The 26,784-nt window shown below is 37.9% G+C and overlaps 1 protein-coding gene across 1 annotated transcript in view; it reads right to left on the bottom strand.

Moving 5' to 3' along the window:
- Window positions 1-26,784, bottom strand: part of PLCH2 (phospholipase C eta 2) — a 974,668-nt gene that overhangs the window by 194,880 nt on the left and 753,004 nt on the right. Inside the window, exon 11 of the mRNA XM_053690349.1 lies at window positions 12,265-12,372. Coding sequence (XP_053546324.1) covers window positions 12,265-12,372 — 108 coding nt within the window. The remainder of the gene's footprint in view (window positions 1-12,264; window positions 12,373-26,784) is intronic.

A 26,784-nucleotide genomic window follows, 5' to 3' on the forward strand; every position in this document is an offset into this window, starting at 1 on the left:
TATAGAGAAAAATTGGAAGCTGTGGAAAACCTGTGTACACACTGTAATAAAAATGTGAAAGGGTATAAAATAGAGATTATAGTAAAACAATTTTAGATAAGGTTAGTTAATCAGACAAATATACTATAATGTAGATGAGTATAAAGTATTTTACTACTTCAAACTTATTCTCCAATAAAGGTTGTCCAATTCTAGAATTATATGCAAGGTGGCATTAATATATGTCTTCTTTAACTGTATTAAATGTATTCTAGGAAAAACATTCATCATTTATCATGCACTTGAAATGGTATCATTCATAAAAGTATTCCGTTGACTCTTTAAAAAAAAAATAAAAAAAAATAAAAGAACTGGTACAGAAAAGCAGGGGTCAATATTTTTTAGTAATTAGAATTAAAGAATGTGAAGAACAGATTATATAAAAGAAATCAATTGCTTAATTAGTAGTATACAAGGTATGGCAGAAAACAAATACCAGATGCCTATGATATCGATAAGCAAACATCACAATCTATTGAATAACCACCAATCCCCTATAGTGTCTGGGTTTAGTGCAATGGGGGTTGGAATTTTAGAATGTTAGTATCTAAACTGTTTATGATTAATCACCTCTCTAATGTACAGATCTTTATTGTGAATCAATACTATATTATAGTGGAGAAGAGTTAAAGGGGCATAACAATAAAATTGATTTACTTTAAACTGGAGCTAACTCATTTAACCAGTTGCATTATTTAATCATGATTATATAAATCTAAGACAAGAGGAAAATGCTACCAACGGCAGTTCTATAGCATGTGCTATGGGGATTGATATGTTCCCACGTCCTTTACTGCAACATCCCACTAAAACTCAAATGTACTAGCAAGATACATTTCTACACATAATTAAAATGACAAAACTCAGAGCATACCGTTTTAAATAGACATGTGCATTTGTGCCTTATGGCAATTAAAGGGACATGAAACCCACATGTTTTTATTTTTCAAATCACATTTGTTTTATTCTCTTGGTATCATTTGTTGAAGGAGCAGCAATGCACTACTGGTTTCTAACTGAACACATTGGTGAGCCAATGCCAATCGGTATATATATATATATATATATACATACACACAGCCATCAATTAGCAGCTAGAACCTAGGTTCTTTGCTGCTCCTGAGCTTTCCTAAATAAACCTTTTAGCAAAGGATAACAAGAGAAGGAAGCAAATTAAATAATAGAAGTAAATTGGATAGTTGTTTAAAATGGTATGTTCTATACAAATCATGAAAGTTTAATTATGACTTTACTGTCTCTTTAACGAATGACTAAAATGGCAGCCACAAGCGGCAATTTTTGGAGCTGGATTTATTCTTGTAAAAGTGCAACACGCTAAGGTCTGTGTAAATCCTGATCTTAGTGTGTTGCACTTTCAGAAGAATAAATCTAGCTCAAAAAATTGGAGAATGGCGCTTGAGGCCACCATCTTTGCCATATATTTAGTACAGAAAGGAACAAATGAACATGTCTAATTTACAACTTTCCAATTTACATCTATTATCAAATTTGCTTCATTTACTTTGTACACTTTGTTGAAGGAGCATCAATGCACTACTAGGAGCTAGCTGAACACACCGGGTGAACCAATAAGGAGAGGCATTTATGTGAAGCTCGCTCCCAGTAGCGCCTTGCTGCTCCTGAGCCTACCTAGGTATAAAGGATTCCAAGACAATGAAGCAAATTAGATAGTAAAAGTAAATTGGAAAGTTTTTTTTAAATGGTGTGTTCTGTCTGAATATAAAAGTAAAATTTTTACTTTACTGTCCCTTTAAACATCTTATGGTACTATTTCAAAGCGTTTACTGTCCCTTTAACATACTGAAATGTCAAAAATGTGCATTAAAATTTCTGAAGATTTTGTTGTCATTACTGGTCTAAGTCTCAAATAGGCATGTGCATTAGAAGGTTTTGAATACCCCTGAATGCAGAAGGCGGGGGCCGCTTACAGCGTTTAGATCTTTTCAGAGCCAAATTTCTACTTGTGAAAGTGTAACACTCTAATATTTGGATTTGCACAGATCTTCGGCCTCTTAAAGGGGCAGTCTACACTTAAAATGATGGTAAACTCTCCCCTTTTTAAAATCAGATCTGGAATGTAAGCGCTATTTTAGATGGAGTTTAATTCATTAGCTGTAATGAAGATGCAGTATAACATGCTTTTTAATATAGATATGAAATTCAAATACTGCATGCTCCTCCGCCCACTTCAAAAGTAAAATTTTCTGTGAGCTAACAGATTGAATTGTTGTCCAATCAGCGCTCTCCCCATATGGCACTTTTGTTGTAGCTAGAGCATTGATTGGAGAGCAATTCAATCATTTAGCTGACAGGAAAATTGACTTTTGAAGTGGGTGGTGTAACGTGGGGTATTTGAATTTCATATCTATATTAATAACTAAGTTATAGCGCATCTTCATTGCACATGATGAATAAAACCCCATCTAAAATAGCGCTTACATTCCAGATCTGATTTTAAAAAGGGGAAAGTTTACCATCACTTTAAGTCATCTTAAAGTCTTACCTTAGATTAAAGGGACATAATACTCATATGCTAAATCACTTGAAACTGATGCAGTATAACTGTAAAAAGCTGACAGGAAAATATCACCTGAGCATCTCTGTGCAAAAAAGGAAGATATTTTATCTCACAATCTCCTCAGCTCAGCAGAGTAAGTTCGGTGTAAAAAGTTATACTCAGCTGCTCCCAGCTGCAGGTAAAAAAATTAAAAAAAAACATAATTTATGTAAGAACTTACCTGATAAATTAATTTCTTTCATATTAGCAAGAGTCCATGAGCTAGTGACGTATGGGATATACATTCCTACCAGGAGGGGCAACGTTTCCCAAACCTTAAAATGCCTATAAATACACCCCTCACCACACCCACAAATCAGTTTAACGAATAGCCAAGAAGTGGGGTGATAAGAAAAAAGTGCGAAAGCATAAAAAATAAGGAATTGGAATAATTGTGCTTTATACAAAAAAATCATAACCACCACAAAAAAGGGTGGGCCTCATGGACTCTTGCTAATATGAAAGAAATGAATTTATCAGGTAAGTTCTTACATAAATTATGTTTTCTTTCATGTAATTAGCAAGAGTCCATGAGCTAGTGACGTATGGGATAATGACTACCCAAGATGTGGATCTTTCCACGCAAGAGTCACTAGAGAGGGAGGGATAAAATAAAGACAGCCAATTCCTGCTGAAAATAATCCACACCCAAAATAAAGTTTAATGAAAACATAAGCAGAAGATTTCAAACTGAAACCACTGCCTGAAGTACTTTTCTACCAAAAACTGCTTCAGAAGAAGAAAACACATCAAAAATGGTAGAATTTAGTAAAAGTATGCAAAGAGGACCAAGTTGCTGCTTTGCAAATCTGATCAACCGAAGCTTCATTCCTAAACGCCCAGGAAGTAGAACTGGCCTAGAAGAATGAGCTGTAATCCTTCGAGGTGGAGTTTTACCCGACTCGACATAGGCATGATGAAATAAAGATTTCAACCAAGATGCCAAAGAAATGGCAGAAGCTTTCTGGCCTTTTCTAGAACCGGAAAAGATGACAAATAGACTAGAAGTCTTTCGGAAAGACTTAGTAGCTTCAACATAATAATACAAAGCTCTAACAGCATCCAAAGAATGCAATGATTTCTCCTTAGAATTCATGGGATTAGGACATAATGAAGGAACCACAATTTCTCTACTTATGTTGTTAGAATTCACAACCTTAGGTAAAAAATTCAAAAGAAGTTTGCAGCACCGCCTTATCCTGATGAAAAATCAGAAAAGGAGACTCACAAGAAAGAGCAGATAATTCAGAGACTCTTCTGGCAGAAGAGATGGCCAAAAGAAACAAAACTTTCCAAGAAAGTAATATAATGACCAAAGAATGCATGGGTTCAAAAGGAGGAGCTTGAAGAGCCCCCAGAACCAAATTCAAACTCCAAGGAGGAGAAATTGACTTAATGACAGGTTTTATACGAACCAAAGCTTGTACAAAACAAAGAATATCAGGAAGATTAGCAATCTTTCTGTGAAAAAGAACAGACAGAGCAGAGATTTGTCCTTTCAAGGAACTTGCGGACAAACCTTTATCTAAACCATCCTGAAGAAACTGTAAAATTCTCGGTATTCTAAAAGAATGCCAAGAAAAATGATGAGAAAGACACCAAGAAATATAAGTCTTCCAGACTCTATAATATATCTCTCTAGATACAGATTTACGAGCCTGTCACATAGTATTAATCACAGAGTCAGAGAAACCTCTTTGACCAAGAATCAAGCGTTCAAACTCCATACCTTAAAATTTAAGGATTTGAGATCCTGATGGAAGAAAGGACCTTGCGACAGAAGGTCTGGTCTTAACGGAAGAGTCCACAGCTGGCAAGAGGCCATCCGGACAAGATCCGCATACCAAAACCTGTGAGGCCATGCTGGAGCTACCAGCAGAACAAACGAGCATTCCTTCAGAATCTTGGAGAATACTCTTGGAAGAAGAACTAGAGGCGGAAAGATATAGGCAGGATGATACTTCCAAGGAAGTGATAATGCATCCACTGCCTCCGCCTGAGGATCCCGGGATCTGGACAGATACCTGGGAAGTTTCTTGTTTAGATGAGAAGCCATCAGATCTATTTCTGGGAGTTCCCACATTTGAACAATCTGAAGAAATACCTCTGGGTGAAGAGACCATTCGCCCGGATGCAACGTTTGGCGACTGAGATAATCCGCTTCCCAATTGTCTATACCTGGGATATGAACCGCAGAGATTAGACAGGAGCTGGATTCCGCCCAAACCAAAATTCGAGATAATTCTTTCATAGCCAGAGGACTGTGAGTCCCTCCTTGATGATTGATGTATGCCACAGTTGTGACATTGTCTATCTGAAAACAAATGAATAACTCTCTCTTCAGAAGAGGCCAAGACTGAAGAGCTCTGAAAATTGCACGGAGTTCCAAAATATTGATCGGTAATCTCACCTCCTGAGATTCCCAAACCCCTTGTGCCGTCAGAGACCCCCACACAGCTCCCCAACCTGTAAGACTTGCATCTGTTGAGATTATAGTCCAGGTCGGAAGAACAAAGAAGCTCCCTGAACTAAACGATGGTGATCTGTCCACAACGTCAGAGAGTGTCGTATAATCGGTTTAAAGATATTAATTGAGATATCTTTGTGTAATCCCTGCACCATTGGTTCAGCATACAGAGCATGTGAAAAACGAGCAAAGGAGATCGCATCCGATGCGGCAGTCCTAAGACCTAAAATTTCCATGCATAAGGCTACCAAAGGGAATGATTGTGACTGAAGGTTTTGACAAGCTGATATCAATGTTAAACTTCTCTTGTCTGACAAGGACAGAGTCATAGACACTGAATCTATCTGGAAACCTAAAAAGGTTAACCTTGTCTGAGGAATCAATGAACTCTTTGGTAAATTGATCCTCCAACCATGATCTTGAAGAAACAACACAAGTCGATTCGTATGAGATTCTGCGAAAATGTGAAGACTGAGCAAGTACCAAGATATCGTCCAAAATAAGGAAATACCAAAACCCTGTTCTCTGATTACAGACAGAAGGGCACCGAGAACCTTTGAAAAAATTCTTGGAGCTGATGCTAGGCCAAACGGTAGAGCCACAAAACTGGTAATGCTTGTCTAAAAAGAGAATCTCAGAAACTAAAAGTGATCTGGATGAATCGGAATATGCAGATATGCATCCTGTAAATCTATTGTAGACATATAATGCCCTTGCTAAACAAAAGGCAGGATAGTCCTACAGTTACCATCTTGAATGTTGGTATCCTTACATAACGATTCAATATTGATAGATCCGGAACTGGTCTAAAGGAATTGACCTTCTTTGGTATAATGAAGAGATAGAATAAAACCCCAGCCCCTGTTCCAGAACTGGAACTGGCATAATTACTCCAGCCAACTCTAGATCTGAAACACATTTCAGAAATGCTGAGCCTTTGCTGGGTTTACTGGGACACGGGAAAGAAAAAAATCTCTTTGCAGGAGGCCTTAACTTGAAGCCAATTCTGTACCTTTCTGAAACAATGTTCTGAAACCAGAGATTGTGAACGGAATTGATCCAAATTTCTTTGAAGAAAACGTAATCTGCCCCATACCAGCTGAGCTGGAATGAGGGCCGCACCTTCATGGGTACTTAGGAGCTGGCTTTGGGTTTCTATAAGGCTTGGATATATTCCAAACTGGAAATAGTTTCCAAACTGATACCGCTCCTGAGGATGAAGGATCAGGCTTTTGTTCCTTGCTGTGAGGAAAGGAACGAAAACGATTATTAGACCTAAATTTACCTTAGATTTTTTATCCTTTGGTAAAAAAGTTCCCTTCCCTCCAGTAACAGTTGAGATAATAGAATCCAACTGAGAACCGAATAATTTATTACCCTGGAAAGAAAGGGAAAGCAAAGTTGACTTAGAAGACATATCAGCATTCCAAGTTTTAAGCCATAAAGCTCTTCTAGCTAAAATAGCTAGAGACATATACCTGACATCAACTCTAATGATATCAAAAGATGGTATCACAAATAAAATTATTAGCATGTTATAGAATAATAATAATCCTATAAAAATATGATCTGTTACTTGTTGCGCTAAAGCTTCTAACCAAAAAGTTGAAGCTGCAGCAACATCCGCTAAAAATATAGCAGGAGTAGAGACAGCCCCATTAACCTTAGGGATTTTGTCCCAAAAACTCTAATCTGTCAGATGGCACAGGATATAATTGCTTAAAACGTTTTAGAAGGAGTAAAGGAATTACCCAAATTATTCCATTCCCTGGAAATTACTTCAGAAATAGCATCAGGGAGAGAAAACACTTCTGGAATAACTACAGGAGATTTAAAAACCTTATTTAAACGTTTAGATTTAGTATCAAGAGGACCAGAATCCTCTATTTCTAATGCAATTAATACTTCTTTAAGTAAAGAACGAATAAATTCCATCTTGAACAAATATGAAGATTTATCAGCATCAACCTCTGAGACAGAAACCTCTGAACCAGAAGAACCATTATCAGTATCAGAATGATGATGTTCATTTAAAAATTCATCTGAAAAAAGAGAAGTTTTAAAAGACTTTTATGTATACTAGAAGGAGAAATAACAGACATAGCCTTCTTAATGGATTTAAAAATAAAATCTCTTATGTTATCAGGAACACTCTGAAAATTAGATGTTGACGGAACAGCAACAGGTAATGTAACAGTACTAAAGGAAAATTTTATCTGCATTAATAAGTTTGTCATGACATGCAATACAAACAACAGCTGGAGAAACAGATACCAAAAGTTTATAGCAGATACACTTAGCTTGGTAGCTCCAGCACCGGGCAGTGATTTTCCTGAAGTATCTTCTGACTCAGTTGCAACGTGGAACATCTTGCAATATGTAATAGAAAAAACAACATATAAAGCAAAATTGATCAAATTCCTTAAATGACAGTTTCAGGAATGGGAAAAAAATGCCAGTGAACAAGCTTCTAGCAACCAGAAGCAATAAATAATGAGACTTAAATAATGTGGAGACAAAAATGACGCCCATATTTTTTAGCGCCAAATAAGACGCCCACATTATTTGGCGCCTAAATGCTTTTGGCGCCAAAAATGACGCCACATCCGGAACGCCGACACTTTTGACGCAAAAAAAGTCAAAAAATGACGCAACTTCCGGCGACACGTATGACGCCGGAAACAGAAAAAAAAATTTGCGCCAAAAAAGTCAGCGCCAAGAATGACGCAATAAAATGAAGCATTTTCAGCCCCCGCGAGACTAACAGCCCACAGGGAAAAAGTCAAATTTTTTAAGGTAAGAAAAAATGATTGATTCAAATGCATTATCCCAAATATGAAACTGACTGTCTGAAAATAAGGAATGTTGAACATCCTGAGTCAAGGCAAATAAATGTTTGAATACATATATTTAGAACTTTATAAAAAAAGTGCCTAACCATAGCTTAGAGTGTCACAGAAAATAAGCTTACTTACTTACCCCAGGACACTCATCTACATGTTGTAGAAAGCCAAACCAGTACTGAAACGAAAATCAGCAGAGGTAATGGTATATATATAAGAGTATATCGTCGATCTGAAAAGGGAGGTAAGAGATTAATCTCTACGACCGATAACAGAGAACCTATGAAATAGACCCCGTAGAAGGAGATCATTGCATTCAAATAGGCAATACTCTCCTCACATCCCTCTGACATTCACTGCACGCTGAGAGGAAAACCGGGCTCCAACCTGCTGCGGAGCGCATATCAACGTAGAATCTAGCACAAACTTACTTCACCACCTCCATAGGAGGCAAAGTTTGTAAAACTGATTTGTGGGTGTGGTGAGGGGTGTATTTATAGGCATTTTAAGGTTTGGGAAACTTTGCCCCTCCTGGTAGGAATGTATATCCCATACGTCACTAGCTCATGGACTCTTGCTAATTACATGAAAGAAATGAAGACATGAACAGCAGCCAATAAGCATCAGCAGTGCTGAGGTCATGAACTCTTACTGTGATCTCATGAGATTTGACTTAACTCTCATGAGATTTCATTGTAAACTTCCTTTACCTGATTGGTGAAATAAGATGAGAGTGCACGATGCTCATCCCTTCAGATGTCCCAGGACAGACACACTAAAATGCTGCTTAGAAATCCTTTACAATGGGAGGTGGCTATTGAGGAACTTTTGAGGTAAAATATTTTTCTTTTTTACATAGAGATGTTCAGGAGATATTTTCTAGTCAGCTTTTTAAAAATATGCTGCATCACTTTCAAGTGTTTAAACATTTGGGTATTATGGCCCTTTAAGCTGCAAATATCCTCCTGCAACCCTTTCTATATCATTCAGCAGTAACAGTAAAAAAAATAGACATGTGCGTTTTGATTCGTTCCAAATCGAAATTCGGATGAATTTGTTAAATTCGGAGATTCAGATCGATTCGAATTTCCGAATTCGGGTAGTACCGAATCTACCAAATAAATCCAAATTAGTTTGGATTTTTTTGTTACATTCGGATGGCTATGGATTACACTAGTATTGTACAGTATATTAGGTTATATCACTCTGCTATGGGTTACACCTAATATACACCTAACACATACCAAAATTCCGAATTTCCAAATCGAACCGAATCCAGCCGAATTTATTCGAATCCGAAACGAATTCATTCAAATTTTTCCGAATTCGAATCGATCCCAACCGAAATTCGAAAACATCCGAATCGATCCGAACCGAAACAAATTTTTCGGCCGTGCACAAGTCTAAAAAAAAAGTTATTTTAAAATTAATATTTTTTTAAGGCCAACTTGAAATTGCTGCCAAGCTCCACCCACTGATGGCATCACGATCTCAGCAGCATCTAGGAACTCAGCTGAATAGCATTGACAGTCTGTTGAATCCAACTAGTGATACTTTTGTGATTGGACTACATATGCAGCCCAGATCATGATGTCATCAGTGGGCTGAGCTTGGCAGCCAATTCAAAGAAGCCAGAAACAATATTCATTTTAAAATAACTTTTTTACTATTCCTGCTGTATGATAAAGAAAATGTGCAGGAGGCTATTTGCAGCATAATCTAAGCTAAGACTTTAAGATGACCAAGGTGTAGACTGTCCCTTTAACCCTCCGAATACACATGTCTAGTCTCAATCATAGTCTCTTTAATATTGATCAAAAATGCTTCTTTAAAAAAATAAATATCCAAAGTATGCTCCTATATAGCAGAAAGTCCTGACACCCCTCCAAAGCAAAAGTTCCTTTTTAACCTCATCTCTGCTCCCTGTAACTTTTCACTACATCTTCATACTAGCCTCATTTTACTGCTCATACCCCTCTAAGTCTGCCATAATGTTGATCTTGAAGCTCCAACATGCAATACCTGAACTATTCTTAATGTGTACATTATCATAGTGAATACATGAGCATAACTGAGATAATGAGATCATTCTTTCATAAATCACTTTAAAAGATAACTTTATAGTTCAGAAATGCCCAAAGATTGAAAAACATCTCCATAATGAATGAAAAACAAAGTGAAAATTCTGTCATTTTCTATAAACTACATGAACACTAGCTAAGGAGTCCTCATATGGTTACAAATTTAGCATCAGATCACACTCTACCAGCATCCTTAGGATTCCATAACTATGTTTTACAAAAAAACAACAGAAATATTTGTATTAAAGATTATTCTAAATATATTTTTAAACCTGTAGCAGTACTGATCAATTTAAAGGTACACTGAACCCATATTTTTTTTTCTTTCATGATTCAGATAGAGCCTATTAACACATTTTCTTCCTTCTCTTGGTATCTTTATTTGAAATGCAAGAATGTAAGTTTAGATGTTGGCCCATTTTTGGTGAACAACCTGGGTTGTTCTTGCTGATTGGTGGATACATTCACCCACCAATAAACAAGAGCTGTCCAGGGTATAAACCAAAAATACAGCTTAGATGCCTTCTTTTTCAAATAAATATAGCAAAAGAATGAGGAAAAATTGATAATAGGAATAAAATTGGAAAGTTGCTTAAAATTGCATGCTCTATCAGAGTCACAAAATAAAAAAAATTGCGTTCAGTGTCCCTTTAATGGATTTTACATCTGTTTAAATTTAAATCCACAGCAGTATTACTTGAGTACTTCCTACTAATGGTAATTGGTTGATTACTACTAATGATCATAGCAGAAGGATCATTTGTACCTCTCAGCCAATGAAAACTATCAAGAAGTACCTATCAGCCAATCAGCTTTAGTAGAACCTGCATAACCGATTCTGCTGTATTAGTTACAGTTTAAATTTACACACTTTTTAATTCACTTTTTTTTGTCTTTTTGCTTAAATGCAGCGTTTACATATGGATAAGAGAACATTTTGCAATTCAGGACCACAGTGCAGTACTCCAGTATTTGTATCTGGAGACATACTTCTTACCCCTTAACTTAATGGGACAGTAAACACTTTGAGATGGCAATATAAAATGATAAATCATATGTATAAAAAATACTCTGCAATGTATTTTTTATAATTTATTTTTCCCCTTTTCCTGTAATTCCATTCTAAAATTGTGAGCTTTTCAGATCCTCTTAGAAATGGAAGTGCAGAACACTGTTATATTCCACACAGCCATTGGCTGCACACTAGTGACCCATTTATAACTGTCCCTAATTGGCCACAGCAGAGAACGTAACCTAAGTTACAACATGGCAGCTCCCATTGTTTTATAGATAGTAACATTTTACACTTATATTGTCAATATTTAAAATTTAAATAGCTAGTGTAACTTTAAAAAATTACATCTACATGCTATTCTCAAACTAATCTTTTCTTTAAATGCATCATTCTATCTAGCTTTTACTTAGAGTTTAATGTCCCTTTCAAGGTAATAACAAGTGTTACTCTTCCGTGTGTTTATGTTGATTAGTGCTATTTATCTTTGTAAAGATTTGTCTATTTGAAGTCTATAAAGTTATGATTCCTCAAATAAAATGGACATATCTTTTCCAGACAGTGCAACTGTATAACAAGCTTATTTCTTGCCTTCCTTCCTCCAACACGCTGCACAAACACTGCTAGCTATCTGTAGGGTGTATTTTAGTTCTTAGAAAAAGAGCTTATGTCCTATTGCTAATTCATTAAGCCATCCTGCACTACTGTCAACTCAGGATCAGTCAAGGATGATTTTCTTTACAAAAGGGATTTGGTTGGGAGGAAAAAAAAACACTCTACTGAAAATGATAGCTAGATGCTCTGACAGACCGGATAGAGAGTTTGGTTTATTTTGCATTGTTTTTTTGTCCCTATAGAGATGTAAAATAAAGAGTTTAAAAAATAAAAATAACAATAATAAAAAAGAAACCGTAGAGAACATTTTTCCTTTCATTATATTTTTCTATATTAAAAGGGACACAAAACCCAAATTGGAAAAGCAAGAATGAAGCCACTAAACAGCAAGCACTACCCAGGTGCTAAACCAAAAATGGGCGGTCCCTAAGCTTACATTTGTGTTTTTTCAAATAAAGATAGCAAGAGAACAAAGAAAAGGGTATAATACGAGTAAATTAGAAAGTTGCTTAAAATTGCATGTTCTATCTGAATCATGAAAGAAAAAAATGTGGGTTTTGTGTGCCTTTAAGTATAAGGTGTATCACTTTACAGCTTAAACCCCAAATGTAATAAATTTGGCTACATACATCTCCATTTAGGAGTTTGCAGTCATCTTCAATTTCATCAGCGCTGTCCTCATCGGAAACCTCACCCTCTTCTGCATCATCACTAATGCTGGCAGGAAGCTTCTTTCCCTGGAAGGGTTAAAAAAGAGAAGTACATTATTAGAAAGACAAAGAAAACCAAAGGAATATAAAACACATTTTCTATATATTCATAATATATATCAGCAATTAAACACAACATTTCAAAAGGTCTGTATGCTAATAATGAATTTGGACAAAATAAATACAGAGTTGCTTTAATATGTATTGTAAAATATTTTATATTACACTCTCAAAGTGTTTCATGTAAAGTATTTTCGATCTTACATACAAAATGGCATTTTAAAATCTTTGTATATATGCTGTATATATAGATATATTTCAATTAACATTTCTAAAATGTTTTACAGACTTCTCAATCATTTTGGATCCTGTGGGATTTTAACAGATTGCAAGGTCTACCCTCTTTCCATCCACAGGACTCATGTACGAAGCAGCAAGAGCTGCTCTGGAGCCCTTGTAGGGCCGGTTTGCATATGCAACTCTGCTTCCCGCAATGTAAGAAGCAGCGGTCATTAGATCGCTGCTTCTTACACCCTACGCCACCTCTGAGGTGGCGAGGGAAAATCATAGAGAACTTGCGTGAATGAAGGGGCCGGCATTAAATACTGCAATGAGATCTGCTGCCTGTATGTAGCGAAGGCGGGCAGACAGCTTCGCAAGTTGAGAAGCTGTCCACACGCTACTTAGTAAATGGAGCCCATAATGTCTCAAGCAAGGGTAAATGTCCCAGTTTTTAGGAATTGTCCAGCTCTATCCATTACACAAGCTACACCTACAACATGCTCATAGACCTGTTCCTCCCATTGTGCCCGCCCATGAATAGCTGATGAGCCACTGCCCACAAGGTTCTTATATCCCTGTCCCAAAAAGCCCCAGTAAAATATTGAAGGCATGTGTGTATACATTGTACTTTTGTACGCATTATCCTTTTTTTTTTGTTTGTTTGTTTAAGGTTTCTTTAAAGGGATAGGAAAGTCAAACTTAAACGTACAAGAAATGGACATTTTTAATATTACTATATGCTTTGTTCTCTTGGTATCCATTGTTGAAAATGAATACACAAATATCATACACCAATGGGAGCTATCTGGTGACTGATGCCGGTGTTCTAAATTTTGTTCTAAATTCCGACTCCTCACGCTCAGCCTAATAAGCTGCATCAGAGACAAGGTGCTAGCGGCACATTCGCAACACGACCCTATTGGTTGTCCAGCCAGTGACATCACAGACACACAGACCAATCAGATAATGCAATTAAAACCTATTTCCTATGTATTATCTGATCGGTCTGTAGTCCGTTTGACTTGCCCGCCTACACCTACATTCAATTTCCAAATTGCTCCGTTGACTTGCCGTGCCCGCCTTGCAACATTGAGCCGACTTACCCGGGTCACTGTGGCTGATGCGGGTTACAGGGAGGGGGGTGTGCTGGGACTTATGTGGGTTACGGGGGGGCTGATGGTGGTTACAGGCAGTGCTTATGTAGGTTACACAGGGGTTGCTTATGGGGTTACAGTGGGAGCTGATGGAGCTTATGTAGGTTACAGAGGGGGTGCTTATGGGGGTTACAGGGGGTGCTGATGGGGCTTATGTAGGTTACACAGGGGTTGCTTATGGGGTTACAGTGGAAGCTGATGGGGCTTATGTAGGTTACACAGGGGGTGCTTATGGGGGTTACAGGGGGTGCTGATGGGGCTTATGCAGGTTACACAGGGGGTGCTTATGGGGGTTACAGGGGTGCTGATGGGGGCTACAGTGGGAGCTGATGGGGCTTATGTAGGTTACCCCCTATGTAACCTACATAAGCCCAACCGCCCCCCCTGTAAACCCCATAAGCCCCCTCTTTAACCTACATAAGCCCCATCAGCACCCCCTGTAACCCCCATAAGCACCCCTCTGTAACCTACATAGGCCCCATCAACACCCCCTGCAACCCCTATAAGCACTCCCTCTGTAAACTACATAAGCCACATCTGCACCCCCTCTGTAACCTATATAAGCCCCATCTGCACCCCCTGTAACCCCCATAAGCACCCCCTCTGTAACCTACATAAGCCCCATCAGCTCCCCCTGTAACCCCCATAAGCACCCCCTGTGTAACCTACATAAGCCCAATCAGCTCCCCCTGTAACCCCCTATAAGCTCCCCCTCTGTAACCAACATAAGCCCTATCAGCTCCCCCTGTAACCCCCATAAGCAGCCCCTGTGTAACCTACATAAGCCCCATCAGCTCCTCCTGTAACCCCTATAAGCACCCCCTCTGTAACCTACATAAACCCCATCAGCTCCCCCTGTAACCCCTATAAGCACCCCCTCTGTAACCAACATAAGCCCCATCAGCTCCCCCTGTAAACCCCTATAAGCTACCCCTCTGTAACCAACATAAGCCCCATCAGCTCCCCCTGTAACCCCTATAAGCACCCCCTCTGTAACCAAAATAAGCACCCCTCTGTAACCAACATAAGCCCCATCAGCTCCCCCTGTAACCCCTATAAGCACCCCCTCTGTAACTAACATAAGCCCCATCAGCACCCCCTGTAACCCCTATAAGCACCCTCTCTGTAACCAACATAAACCCCATAAGCTCCCCCTATAACCCCTATAAGCACCCCCTCTGTAACTAACATAAGCCCCATCAGCACCCCCTGTAACCCCTATAAGCACCCTCTCTGTAACCAACATAAACCCCATAAGCTCCCCCTATAACCCCTATAAGCACCCCCTCTGTAACATAAGCCCCATCAGCTCCCCCTGTAAACCCCTATAAGCTACCCCTCTGTAACCAACATAAGCCCCATCAGCTTCCCCTGTAACCCCTATAAGCACCCCCTCTGTAACTAACATAAGCCCCATCAGCTCCCCCTGTAACCCCTATAAGCACTCCCTGTGTAACCAACATAAGCCCCATCAGCTCCCCCTGTAACCCCTATAAGCACCCCCTCTGTAACCAACATAAGCCCCATCAGCTTCCCCTGTAACCCCTATAAGCACCCCCTCTGTAACTAACATAAGCCCCATCAGCACCCCCTGTAAACCCCATAAGCACCCCCTCTTTAACATACATAAGCCCTATCAGCTCCCCCTGTAACCCCCATAAGCACCCCCTCTGTAACCAACATAAGCTCCATCAGCACACCCTCTAACACCCATAAGCACCCCCTCTTTAAGCTACATAAGCCCCATCAGCTCCCACTTTAACCCCCATAAGAACCCTCTCTGTAACCAACATAAGCCCCATCAGCTTCCCCTGTAAATCCCATAAGCACCCCCCTCTGTAACCAACATAAGCCCCCCTCTTTAACCTACATAAGCCCCATCAGCTCCCACTGTAACCCCCAATAAGCACCCCCAGTAACCCCCATAAGCACTCCCTGTGTAGCCTACATAAGCCCCATCAGCTCCCACTGTAACCCCCATAAGAACCATCTCTGTAACCTACATAAGCCCCATCAGCTTCTCCTCTAACCCCCATAAGTACCCCTCTGTAACCTACTTAAGCCCCATCAGCTCCCCCTGTAACCCCTACAAGCATGTAACCTACATAAGCCCCATCAGCACAGCCTCTAACACCCATAAGCACCCCCTCTTTAACCTACATAAGCCCCATCAGCTCCCACTGTAACCCCCATAAGAACCCTCTCTGTAACCTACATAAGCCCCCTCAGCTTCTCCTGTAACCCGCATAAGTACCCCCTCTGTAACCTACTTAAGCCCCATCAGCTCCCCCTGTAACCCCTACAAGCACCCCCTCTGTAACCTACATAAGCCCCATCAGCTTCGCCTGTAACCCCGATAAGTACCCCCTCTGTAACCTACATAAACCCCATCAACTCCCACTGTAAACTCCATAAGCACCCCCTGTGTAATCTACATAAGCCCCATTAGCTCCCACTGTAACCCCCCAATAAGCACCCCCCAGTAACCCCCATAAGCACTCCCTGTGTAGCCTACATAAGCCTCATCAGCTCCCACTGTAACCCTCCAATAAGCACCCCCTTTAACCACCATAAGCACCCCCCCATAACCACCATCAGACCTCTGTAACCCACATAAGTCCCAGCGCACCCCCCCTCCCTGTAACCCGCATCAGCCACAGTGCCCCCCAGTAAGTCAGCTCAATGTCACGAGGCGGGCACGGCAAGTCAGTGGCGCGCGATGGAGCAATTTGGAAATTGAATGTATATGTAGGCGGACAAGTCAAACGGACTACGGACCGATCAGATGATACATAGAATATAGGCATTTCTGCATTATCTGATTGGTCTGTGAAGTCACTGGCTGGACAACTAATAGGTTTGTGTTGCCAGTGTGCCGCTAGCGCCTTGTCTCTGATGCAGGTTATGAAGCGGAGCATGAGGAGTCAGGCCGTGTTTGCAAGCGTGGTATTCTGCGTGCCTGCGCAATGAAGTATACTGGCCATAGAATTCCTCGACCTGTTGCATGACTTCAACCGCTGATTTCAGGAGGTTGGGCCTCTTGCGCAGTGAGCGCCACACACCTCCAACAGCTGATGTCACGTCACCGGAAGTGACGCAGGTGCAGAATTTTTATGAGTCGAGACAAAATTTAGAACACCTTCATACGTTTGTCTCTTGTGATTGGCTAACTAGATGTGCTCAGCTAGCTGCCAGTAGTGTAATGTTGTTCCTTCAGCAAAGGATAACAAAAGAATGAAGCATATTTGATAATAAAAGTCAAATTTGACAGTTGTTTAAAATTGTATGTACTATCCGAATCATGATTTAAATTTTTGGGGTTTCCTGTTCCTTTAAGAAAAAGTGCAACTACAAAACACAAAGTGCAAGTTAGATATAATTTTTGGCCACTATACATTTCTATAAATAAAAGTATCTCTAGGGTTAACATGTTAAGTAAATTGATTTCATAAAGATATCTTTACAAAAATGTCCTAATAACAAGAGGAAATAATTTTAATTTTAATTTTAGAGAAATTGGGTGTTAAAATGTAAAATAATTTAGCCTGAGTCTTATTAGGTTTTTCCACCTCTTTTCTAACCTTTGGTATCATTCTCAGCAGCAGAGAGTAAAATAAAACGACTTTGCTCATACAGGACTGCCTACAGCATCGTCTTCATTACGAACAACAGTCATTCATTTCACTTACAACGACTTTAACTAACGATTTTCTCTTGAAAATCTCATATTAAATTTAATTCAACCAGCTGTACAAAGAAAGCAATGGCATATTTTTATATAGAACACTTCAATGATTTTAATACAATAAATGTATTTCCAGAACACATTTCTATGCATTATTGTGTAAAATTGTTGCTTTTTAAAATGCACACTAATATCAAATGATTTATCACATTACATTACAGATTAAGCATGTACTGAACCCAATTTTGTTTTATAAAGGATAGGAAACCTCTCTTAATCCTGATTTTATTCAAATCTGCTTACATTTTTTGTGTCATTGGTTGATGAAACAGCAGTGCACTACTGGGAGCTAGCTGAATACATCAGGTGAGCCAATGACAAGAGGCATAGGTGCAGCTACCAATCAGCAGCTAGCTCACAGTAGTGCATTGCTACTCCTGAGCCTTCCAAGGTATGTTTTTCAACAAAGGATGCCAAGAGATCTACTTCTTTATGTCTCAGTAGGTTGCCAGAATAGGCATTAAAAGGACAGTTTACCCCCCAAAAAAATTCCCGTTTAAATTGTTCCCAATGGTTCATTTTACCTGCTGGAGTGTATTAAATTGTTTACAAGTAGCTCCTTTACCCCTATTTTGGCATTTGAAATAGCTGATTTAGCCTGTGGTATCCCAACCTATACAGAAAGTTTCTCTACTGGAGTATATTCTATTAAATAGCCTAAGTAAACACAGCCAGCAGAAGAGATTACACTCTCAGTGGGCTGCAGGATAGTTAAGTAATAAAATGATCATTTTCCATTGTTCTCTCTAAGTATTGAGCTTTGGTTTTCTAGACAAATATAAGAAAAGGAAGCAAGTGTGTGTACACAAAGTGATAACATAATGAGATCTGATATTACCTGAAGCTCAACCCATTGAAATAGGTTGTGGTTTAAAAAGCACAAAACCAGCTACTTCATATACACAAATAAACCGAAAATGCAATTTCCCATAAATGTTATACTCTGCAGCTGGTATAAAAATTTTACAGTGTACTGTCCGTTTAATATTCTAGTGTGTCTCGTTTCTTTAAAAAGCGCATTTCTTTAGTATACAATTCTTTGTAGAAAAGTGAGAACAAATATAAGTGGCGTCAGTAATAGTTCTAGATGAAGGGATGCTCGTAAGGCAGCCACTGCCTCATTGTTCAGGAGAGATTACAGGGGAGATTATGGTCCTCTATTTATGAAGCTGTTTATTCAGCTTCAGGGTTGTTTTGGTGTAGGTTTGTTCATGTACGACTGCTGCTTCTTAACGTGTCCGTAAGCTCAGAGGTTACAGACATCAGAGAATCCAGATTCTTTCCTCCAGGATAACTGGCAAACCCTGTTCTCATGCAATTGGTTGCACAAGAGCAGTGGTATGGTTGCACAAGCGCATTGGTATGGTTGCACAAGCAACTGCTTGTTTAATCTTTAATTCCGGCAGTCGATTCTGCTCTGGAGACTTTGAAGGAGTGTAGACAGGTTCTCTTTGTGAGAACACTGAGCATATATAAAATAATAACTTTAATAAACTTACTAGTAACTTTTCACCATGGCAAGTAATTATTTCTACTAACTAATATACTTAAAGGGACATTAACTAAATACATTTCATGCACATCCCGCTGATTATGGGTGCTGTCATTTTGGAACCTAGATCTCACTGCAGGTATCTAGTAAGGAGAGTGGCAGCACCCATAAATAGAGGGAAGCGGGTAATGGCCTTAATACTATGCTTTTAAACGATTTAGTGTTTAAAGGGACACTCAGGTTAAATTACATTTTCATGATTCAGATACAGCATGTAATTTTAAACAACTTTCCAATTTACTTCCATCTTTTATATTTACAATTTTTGAGTCACCAGATCCTACTGAGCATGTGCAAGAATTCACAGACTATACGTATATGCATTTGTGATTGGCTGATTGCTATCACATGGTACAAGGGGAGTGGAAATATACATAACTTTGAAATTTGTTATAAAAAAATCTACTACTCATTTGAAGTTCAGACTAAGTGCTATTGCATTGTCTTGTTATCTTGCATTTGTTGATTATGCAAATCTAATGTGTTGACTGGTCCTTTAATGTCCCCTTAAAGGGACAGTCAACACTAAAATTGTTATTGTTTAAAAATATAGATAATGCCTTTATTCCCTCAGCTTTGCACAACCAGCATTGTTATATTAATATGCTTTATACCATTTAAACCTCTAAATGTCTGCCTGTTTCTAAGCCATTAAAGACAGCCTCTTATCACAGGATTTTTATTTGCTTTTCACAATAGGGGAATGCTAGTTAATGTGAGCCATATAGATAACATTGTGATCAAGCCCGTGGCTTGTGGCAGACACTGCACTAATTGGCTAAAATGCAAGTCAATAGATAATAACTAAAAGTCATGTGATCAGGGGGCTGTCAGAAGATGCTTATATACAAGGTAATCACAGAGGTAAAAAGTACATTAATATAACAGTGTTGGTTATGCAAAACTGTGGAATGGGTAATAAAGGGATTATCCGTCATTCAAAACAATAAAACTTCTGTTGTAGACTGTCCCTTTAAAGGAAAAATAAACAGCAAAGGTAGTAAATTAAACAATTCATATTTTGCTAACAAAATGACAATTTGAAATGCTTTAAAAACATTTATTTTGCATGCTGATCTTTTGTAACGCCATGAAACATTTCTGATGTATACATTTAAAAAAATGACTTTTAATGTCGCTTTAAGACGTGTATGTGTGTCAACACGTATATGTATAGCTTTGGAAATCTCTGGTGTCAGTAATTGTGCTTATTGATTCCACTAAGTATAGCCTACATTACAAAGAAAAAAAATTACATATTTTACACTATAAAGCAGCTACCACATTATTAAAGGGACATAAAACCCCATTTTTATTCTTTCATGATTCAGATAGCGCACATAATTTTAAACCACTTTCCCCTTTATTTCTATTATCTAATGTGCTTAGTTATTTTAGAATCTTTTGTTGAAAAGCATACCTAGGTAGGCTCAGGAAATGGGAGCTAACTGCTGACTGCTAACTTTGCACGTATATACCTCTTCTCATTAGCTTACCAATGTGTTTAGCTAGCTCCCAGAAGAACATTGCTGCTCTTTAGAGGGCCATAGTACCCAAATGTTTAAACACTTGAAAGTGATGCAGCATAGCTGTAAAAAGCCGACTAGAAAATATCACCTGAACATCTCTATGTAAAAAAGGAAGATATTTTACCTCAAAAGTTCCTCAGTAGCCACAACCCATTGTAAAGAACTTCTAAGCAACAAATCAGTATGTCTGTCCCGGGACAGCCAAAGGGATGAGCCTTGTGCACTCTCATGTTATTTCCCTATTCAGTGTAAGGAAGTTTACAATGAAATCTCATGAGATCACAGTAAAAGAGTTCATTACCTCAGCACTGCTGATGCTCATTGGCTGCTCTTAATTTTTTATTTTTTTTTAACCTGCAAGTGGGTAGCAGCTGAGTATAACTTTTTACACAGCACTTATTCTGCTGAGCTGAGGAAATTGTGAGGTAAAATATCTTCCTTTTTTACATAGAGATGCTCAGGTAATATTTTCCTGTCAGCTTTTTACAGTTATACTGCATCAGTTTCAAGTGATTTATCATATGAGTATCATGTCCCTTTAAATAAATATTGGGAAAATTAAGCACAATTGGAAAGTTGTATACTCAATCATAAAAGTGAAATTTTGTGTTTCATGTACCCTTTGTATATAATAATGAATCTGATCTAATCTTGTAATTATGTTTTAGAGCATTTTTTTATTATTTGCTTTGTATTGTACTTTAATGGTTCTCGGGATTGTTAAATTTCTTGCAATTCTTTTTCATTTTTGTTCATGTTTTTGGAATCCTTAAATAAACCAGAAAATTGTATTTGTAGCGAAAGAAAAGATACTGCAAAGCACCCAGCTTCACGTTTGAGCTGACTAAGCTTTGTCCAGTGCCTACAGCTATTTCTTGTCAGATATAGAAAGCGATCTTGCTGTGAGCTTTGCCGCAGTATATATCCCTCTAGATTTTTATATGTCAGTTTTGCAGTTGAACCTAAAGAAAAACAGGGTTGTCTACATATTGTGTGGTTTATAAACCAAGACACAATTTTACTACAGCATGAAAAAAAACCGTAGCTCATTGCTTCCACCCCCCACTGAACGATGCAGAATAATCTTTTAGGCAGCATTGGGCTTAAAGGGAAATGTAAGCCCTTTTCTATTGTATCTAAGAGAGAACATATGAAAATGTATTACACTTTCTTTTCTTCTGACAAATGGTTGTTCCGTTTATTGCTAGCACAAAAAAAGACAATGTAATAATAAGTGGAATATGGCTCTTTGCTAAAAAAATAAATATATTTTTATGCAAAGCACCATATTCCATTAATTGTTGTGCACCTCAATTATGTGATATTGATACATGTAGCCCCTCATTTGATGCGCCAAAGGGTGTACTTTCTACAAATGTGTACCATATTTTAATGTTCCAAAAGGCTAGAACTATTTAATTGCATGGCAATCTTGATATCATCTAAAAAAAAACAAAATAGCCTTTCAACTTTTATGGGTTATGTCTGCAATCAGACAGCTGTAGAAACCTGTGAAACTAAGATGCATTAAATAAAGAACATATTTTTGGAAAATACACCCCATGGCGCTTCAAATGAGGGGCTTGATGTATTGCTAGCACAAAAATAGACAATGTAATATTAAGTGGAATATGGCTCTTTGCTTAGAAATATTTTTTTAAGGCAATGCAACTTATTCCATTCATTGCTGCTGTGCCCCAAATTCATGCTAGAAATACTTGTAGCCCCTCATTTGATGCACCAAGGGGTGTACTTTGGGCAAATGTGTGCTTTGTGTACCCCATTTTAATGTCTCAGATGGCTAGAACTGTTTAATTGCTGAAAACAGTAAATTCTAAGATGCTGTTTTTGATAATTTATCAAATTGACATGGCTGCAGTAAAACAGTCGGAAAAAAAACTGTGAAATGTTCTTAATTTCTGTTTATGTCAGACAGGTTACCTGCTACAAATATTTATTCACACAGGTTTTGATGATAGAGCTTAGAAAAATAAAATTACATACTATTATTTATTGAGTCAGGAGTTAAAAAAAAAATACACTTTTTTCACATTTTACACGCTATTTTTTTTAAACCTGATGATGCATACACATATAATAATGGTATATTTTGAATCTGCTAGGTCTGCTGAAAATATATATATATATATATATTGTATAGTTTATTCACACAAACTTTACTTCTAAAAGTGTTTAAATGTGACCTGCAGCAAAAGCTCAAAACCAGCATAGCACACAGGTGGGAAATGGCTTAGCAGCCAAAGGGTTAATATGCAATCGAAATGAATGAATGGAGGTGAAATAGGACTTAATAAATGGTAACATAGTAGATGAGACTGAGAGAAGACAAAAGTCCTTCAACATATACAGATGCTACTTGATGCAAAATAAAGAAGCTGACAATTGAACTTACTTTAATACAATTAGAAAGGTAACCCATTTAACACAAGCAATTGTATCCCAGAAATCTGTTTATAGCCAAAAATGTATAAACAACTTTTTTAAATTTATCTAAGGTATTGGAAGTCTCTGCCTCCTTAGGCAATAGGTTCCACAATTAGGTGACAGTGGAGAAACGTTTACGTTTGCGAAAAATAAAACTCCTTTCCTTTAGCCTTAAATTGTGACCTCATCACAATAACCTTGGAATAAAAAGTGCTTCTACCAACTGTGTATATGAAACTCAAAGCGATATTCTAGTTAAAATTAAACTTAAATGATTCAGATACAGCAACTTTCTAATTTACTCCTATTATCAAATTTTCTTTGTTCTCTTGGTATCTTTATTTAAATGCAAGAATAGGAACCGGCCTATTGTTGGTTCAGCACCTAGGTAGCGCTTGCTGATTGGTGGCTAAATTTAGACACCAAGCAGAAAGTGCTACCCATGTTCTGAACCAAAAATGGGTTGGCTCCTATGCTTACAATCTTGCTTTTTTAAATAGTTACCAAGAGAACGAAGAAAAATTAATAGGAGTAAATTAGAAAGTTGCTTTAAACTGCATGCTCTATCTGAATCATTAAAGTTTAATTTTGACTAGACTATACCTTTAAATATATTTGTATAAAGTAACGATATCACCTCTCAAGTGCCTTTTTTATCTAGAATAAATAGATTCAATTTAGTTAGCGTCTCCTCAGTCTAAATCCTACATTCCATATTAGGTTTTTTTTAATACTGCAATGTCCTTTTTCACAATTGGTCCCTAGAACAGCACTCCATACTCAAGGTGAGGTCTTACTAGGGATTTTTATAGCGACAGAATGATACTTTCCTCACTTGCCTCTATGCCTTTTTTAATAAGTTAGAATCATATTTGCCTTCAGAAGCCACTTCCCTGCATTGTGAACTCATTCTTAGCTTGCTATCTATAAGTCTTGTCCCATCCACCTAAGTAGCCAATCTGCATGAGTACCACTCTGCCAGTCTCTACACTGGCTCCCCACACACTCCAGAATACAATAAAAAATTAACAGCCTCACTCCCAACTATAGTTCCTCTCCGATCTCCAAATATTCCCAGACTCGTCCTCTTCGATCAACCTCTGACCTACGTCTTTCTACTCCTGTAATCTCTACATCCCTCTACCGCCTCCAAGACTTCTCACGCACTGCTCCTCATCTGAAACTCTCTACCCGCTCCATAAGACTATCTCTAAACTTGTATAGCTTCAGACGCTCTTTAAAAACCCACCTATTCAGAGAGAATTTACCATCTCTCCTCTGTATTTCATCCTTACCAAAATAATTCTTAAAGTGCCTTGACTCACTACTGCAACTACAATCCCAAAGACAAGCTACCCCAAACTTTATGTTTCTGCACCCTTAACCTGTAGACTGTGAGCTCTCCGGAGCAGGACCCTCTTCCTCCTGTACTAGATTTGTTTAGTCTGTTATGTTTTGTATCTTATCACACACACGTGTCATTTTATACTCTTATCTCTGTACCCAGCACTATGGAATTTTGCTTCGCTATACAGATAAATGATAATAATAATATAAATAATGTGAAATAAAGGGTTATTAAAGAAAAGAAAATAGGTTTTGGGGAAGGGTTAAAGAGATAAATTATAAAACAAGGAGCAGGACTGGGCGTGTATGTGTGTGGGCGGGCATTGCGTGTCTGTATGGATTTGTGGATTGTTTGCCTTACATGTATAATCTTTCATCGGAAGTTTATAGCAAAGAAATAATTGAAAAAAACTCCACTGAAATGAATACATTTTTTGTGTGGACCCCCATAAAAATCTTAGGGAAATTATGTATCTGTATTATAGATATTGCAGTGCACACACTAAATATTAACTGTTGAGTTGTAACCTGAGTGCAAAAAATGCTAGTGGAATGGATAACGCACAAGTGTGATTATGTTCCATACTGTCTGTATTTTTGTGCTTATAAACTTGGCCTTCGCTTTTAGGTTTGAGGGGTGTGTTACTATCAATCAATATAAATGTCAGAGTTGCCCTTGTCACCAACAGAGGAATGTTGTAATCATGTTTTGCTGCTTTTTTTTAGCGAAAACCATCCTATTACAGAGCCACAAACCTCTTAAACACACATGATGTGCAGGGTAAATCTATGTCATTAAGGGGTTAATAGCAGCCACATTCAGTACAACAGAAACTACTATTGATCCTATTTTAGAAGTGAGAAGTATTGATCAGATCATTCACATGACGATAATAAAAAATGGGTCATTTGTTACATACAGATGATGTATGCATGGAATTCCATATACAGAGTATCTGGAAAATCACATGAATATATTGTTATGAATATATTTGGTACAAGTGTAATCTACAAAGAGTGCATTGCTTATAAAATAAGTTTGTATTTGTCATGTTTATTAGTATATTACTCAGTAAATGTCAAATTATTCCTGCATTTCTTGTGTCTGGATCTTTGATTTTACAGCATGATGGAGAAGTAAGAATTTTTTTTTACAGATTTCACAGCTAGATGTAGTTTAAATGCCCAATCAAGTCACAGATTTCCTATCAAATCCTTTTTCATACCAACAGATCTCTTTATAGCCTGATGTACAGTTTTGCAGTGTCAGAAGAGTTTGTGCTGCTGCATTTACACAGATTTATTCAGATTATGAGCTTCCTATACAGAGATTAGTTACACACTGAATGCTAACCATATTTAAAAGGGACATTAAAATATATATATTTTTTAATGTACCAAAAATTATTTTCTGCATTGAAAAACCATCTTGAAACAATGTAAATGTTTTAAAAGCGTATTTTTTTTCGGTGTCAAATATGCACAGTTTTGTAGTCCCATGACACACCCTTTGAAAAAGCATTTTGATATGTTGTATATCTTATATTGTTTGTTGATAAAAATAAATGACAGATATAAATAGGTTCATCCACCTATTTAGAGGAAGATTTATTAAGCTAAATACATTTCACACACTTCCCTCTAATTGTTTCTGCCATTTTGGACCCCAGGTTTCACTGCTGATATCTGAAGTAGTAGAGTGGCTGCACATGTGCAAACAAGTCAGCACTGGAGCGCTCTTGTGCAATGTTAAATTTTGCCACCCAGTGCCGCATCACAAGGGTCCAATTGCTGGTGGAAGGTTTTCTATACAAAGAAATATACCAGCGCTAAGGTGTGAAAATATGAAAATAAATTCACCCCATAATCAACAAGTGGAACTCATAATTGTAAACAAATGCAAGAGATTAAAGGCTGTTCCACCAAGCCCAATGGTGTTGTAAAAGCAGAACGCACACAAACAAGAGAGGAGGGTGACTGTCACTTTAAAAATGGCATATTGTACTTGAAATAGATAACAGTGTTCCACAATGGGGTCCGTGTCTTTTCTGCTTTAGTCACTGCAGCTCCCAAGAAAGGGGGGGTAATCTGGTCATAACCCTGGGGGGGGGGGGGGTCTAGACAAGCAAAAAACAAATCAGTGCACTCTTATTTTTCTTTTCTGCTGGATGATTTTCTATACTTGAAAAGTGGTCCACCTGCAATCTTGATACATTTTCCCTTAGAACAAATGATAAAAGCCCAAGAAGGCCAGAGAGGGCAAACAACTTTGCAATATACTTTTTATTTTACCCCTTTTTCATGTAATTTAGCTCTCAAAATAATGGATTTTTTCATTCTGACCACTGGAAATGTATGGAACAAGATTGCTGTCAAAAACTCAAC

The sequence above is a fragment of the Bombina bombina genome, chromosome 8, assembly GCF_027579735.1.
Source record: "Bombina bombina isolate aBomBom1 chromosome 8, aBomBom1.pri, whole genome shotgun sequence".
NCBI classification, from domain to species: domain Eukaryota; kingdom Metazoa; phylum Chordata; class Amphibia; order Anura; family Bombinatoridae; genus Bombina; species Bombina bombina.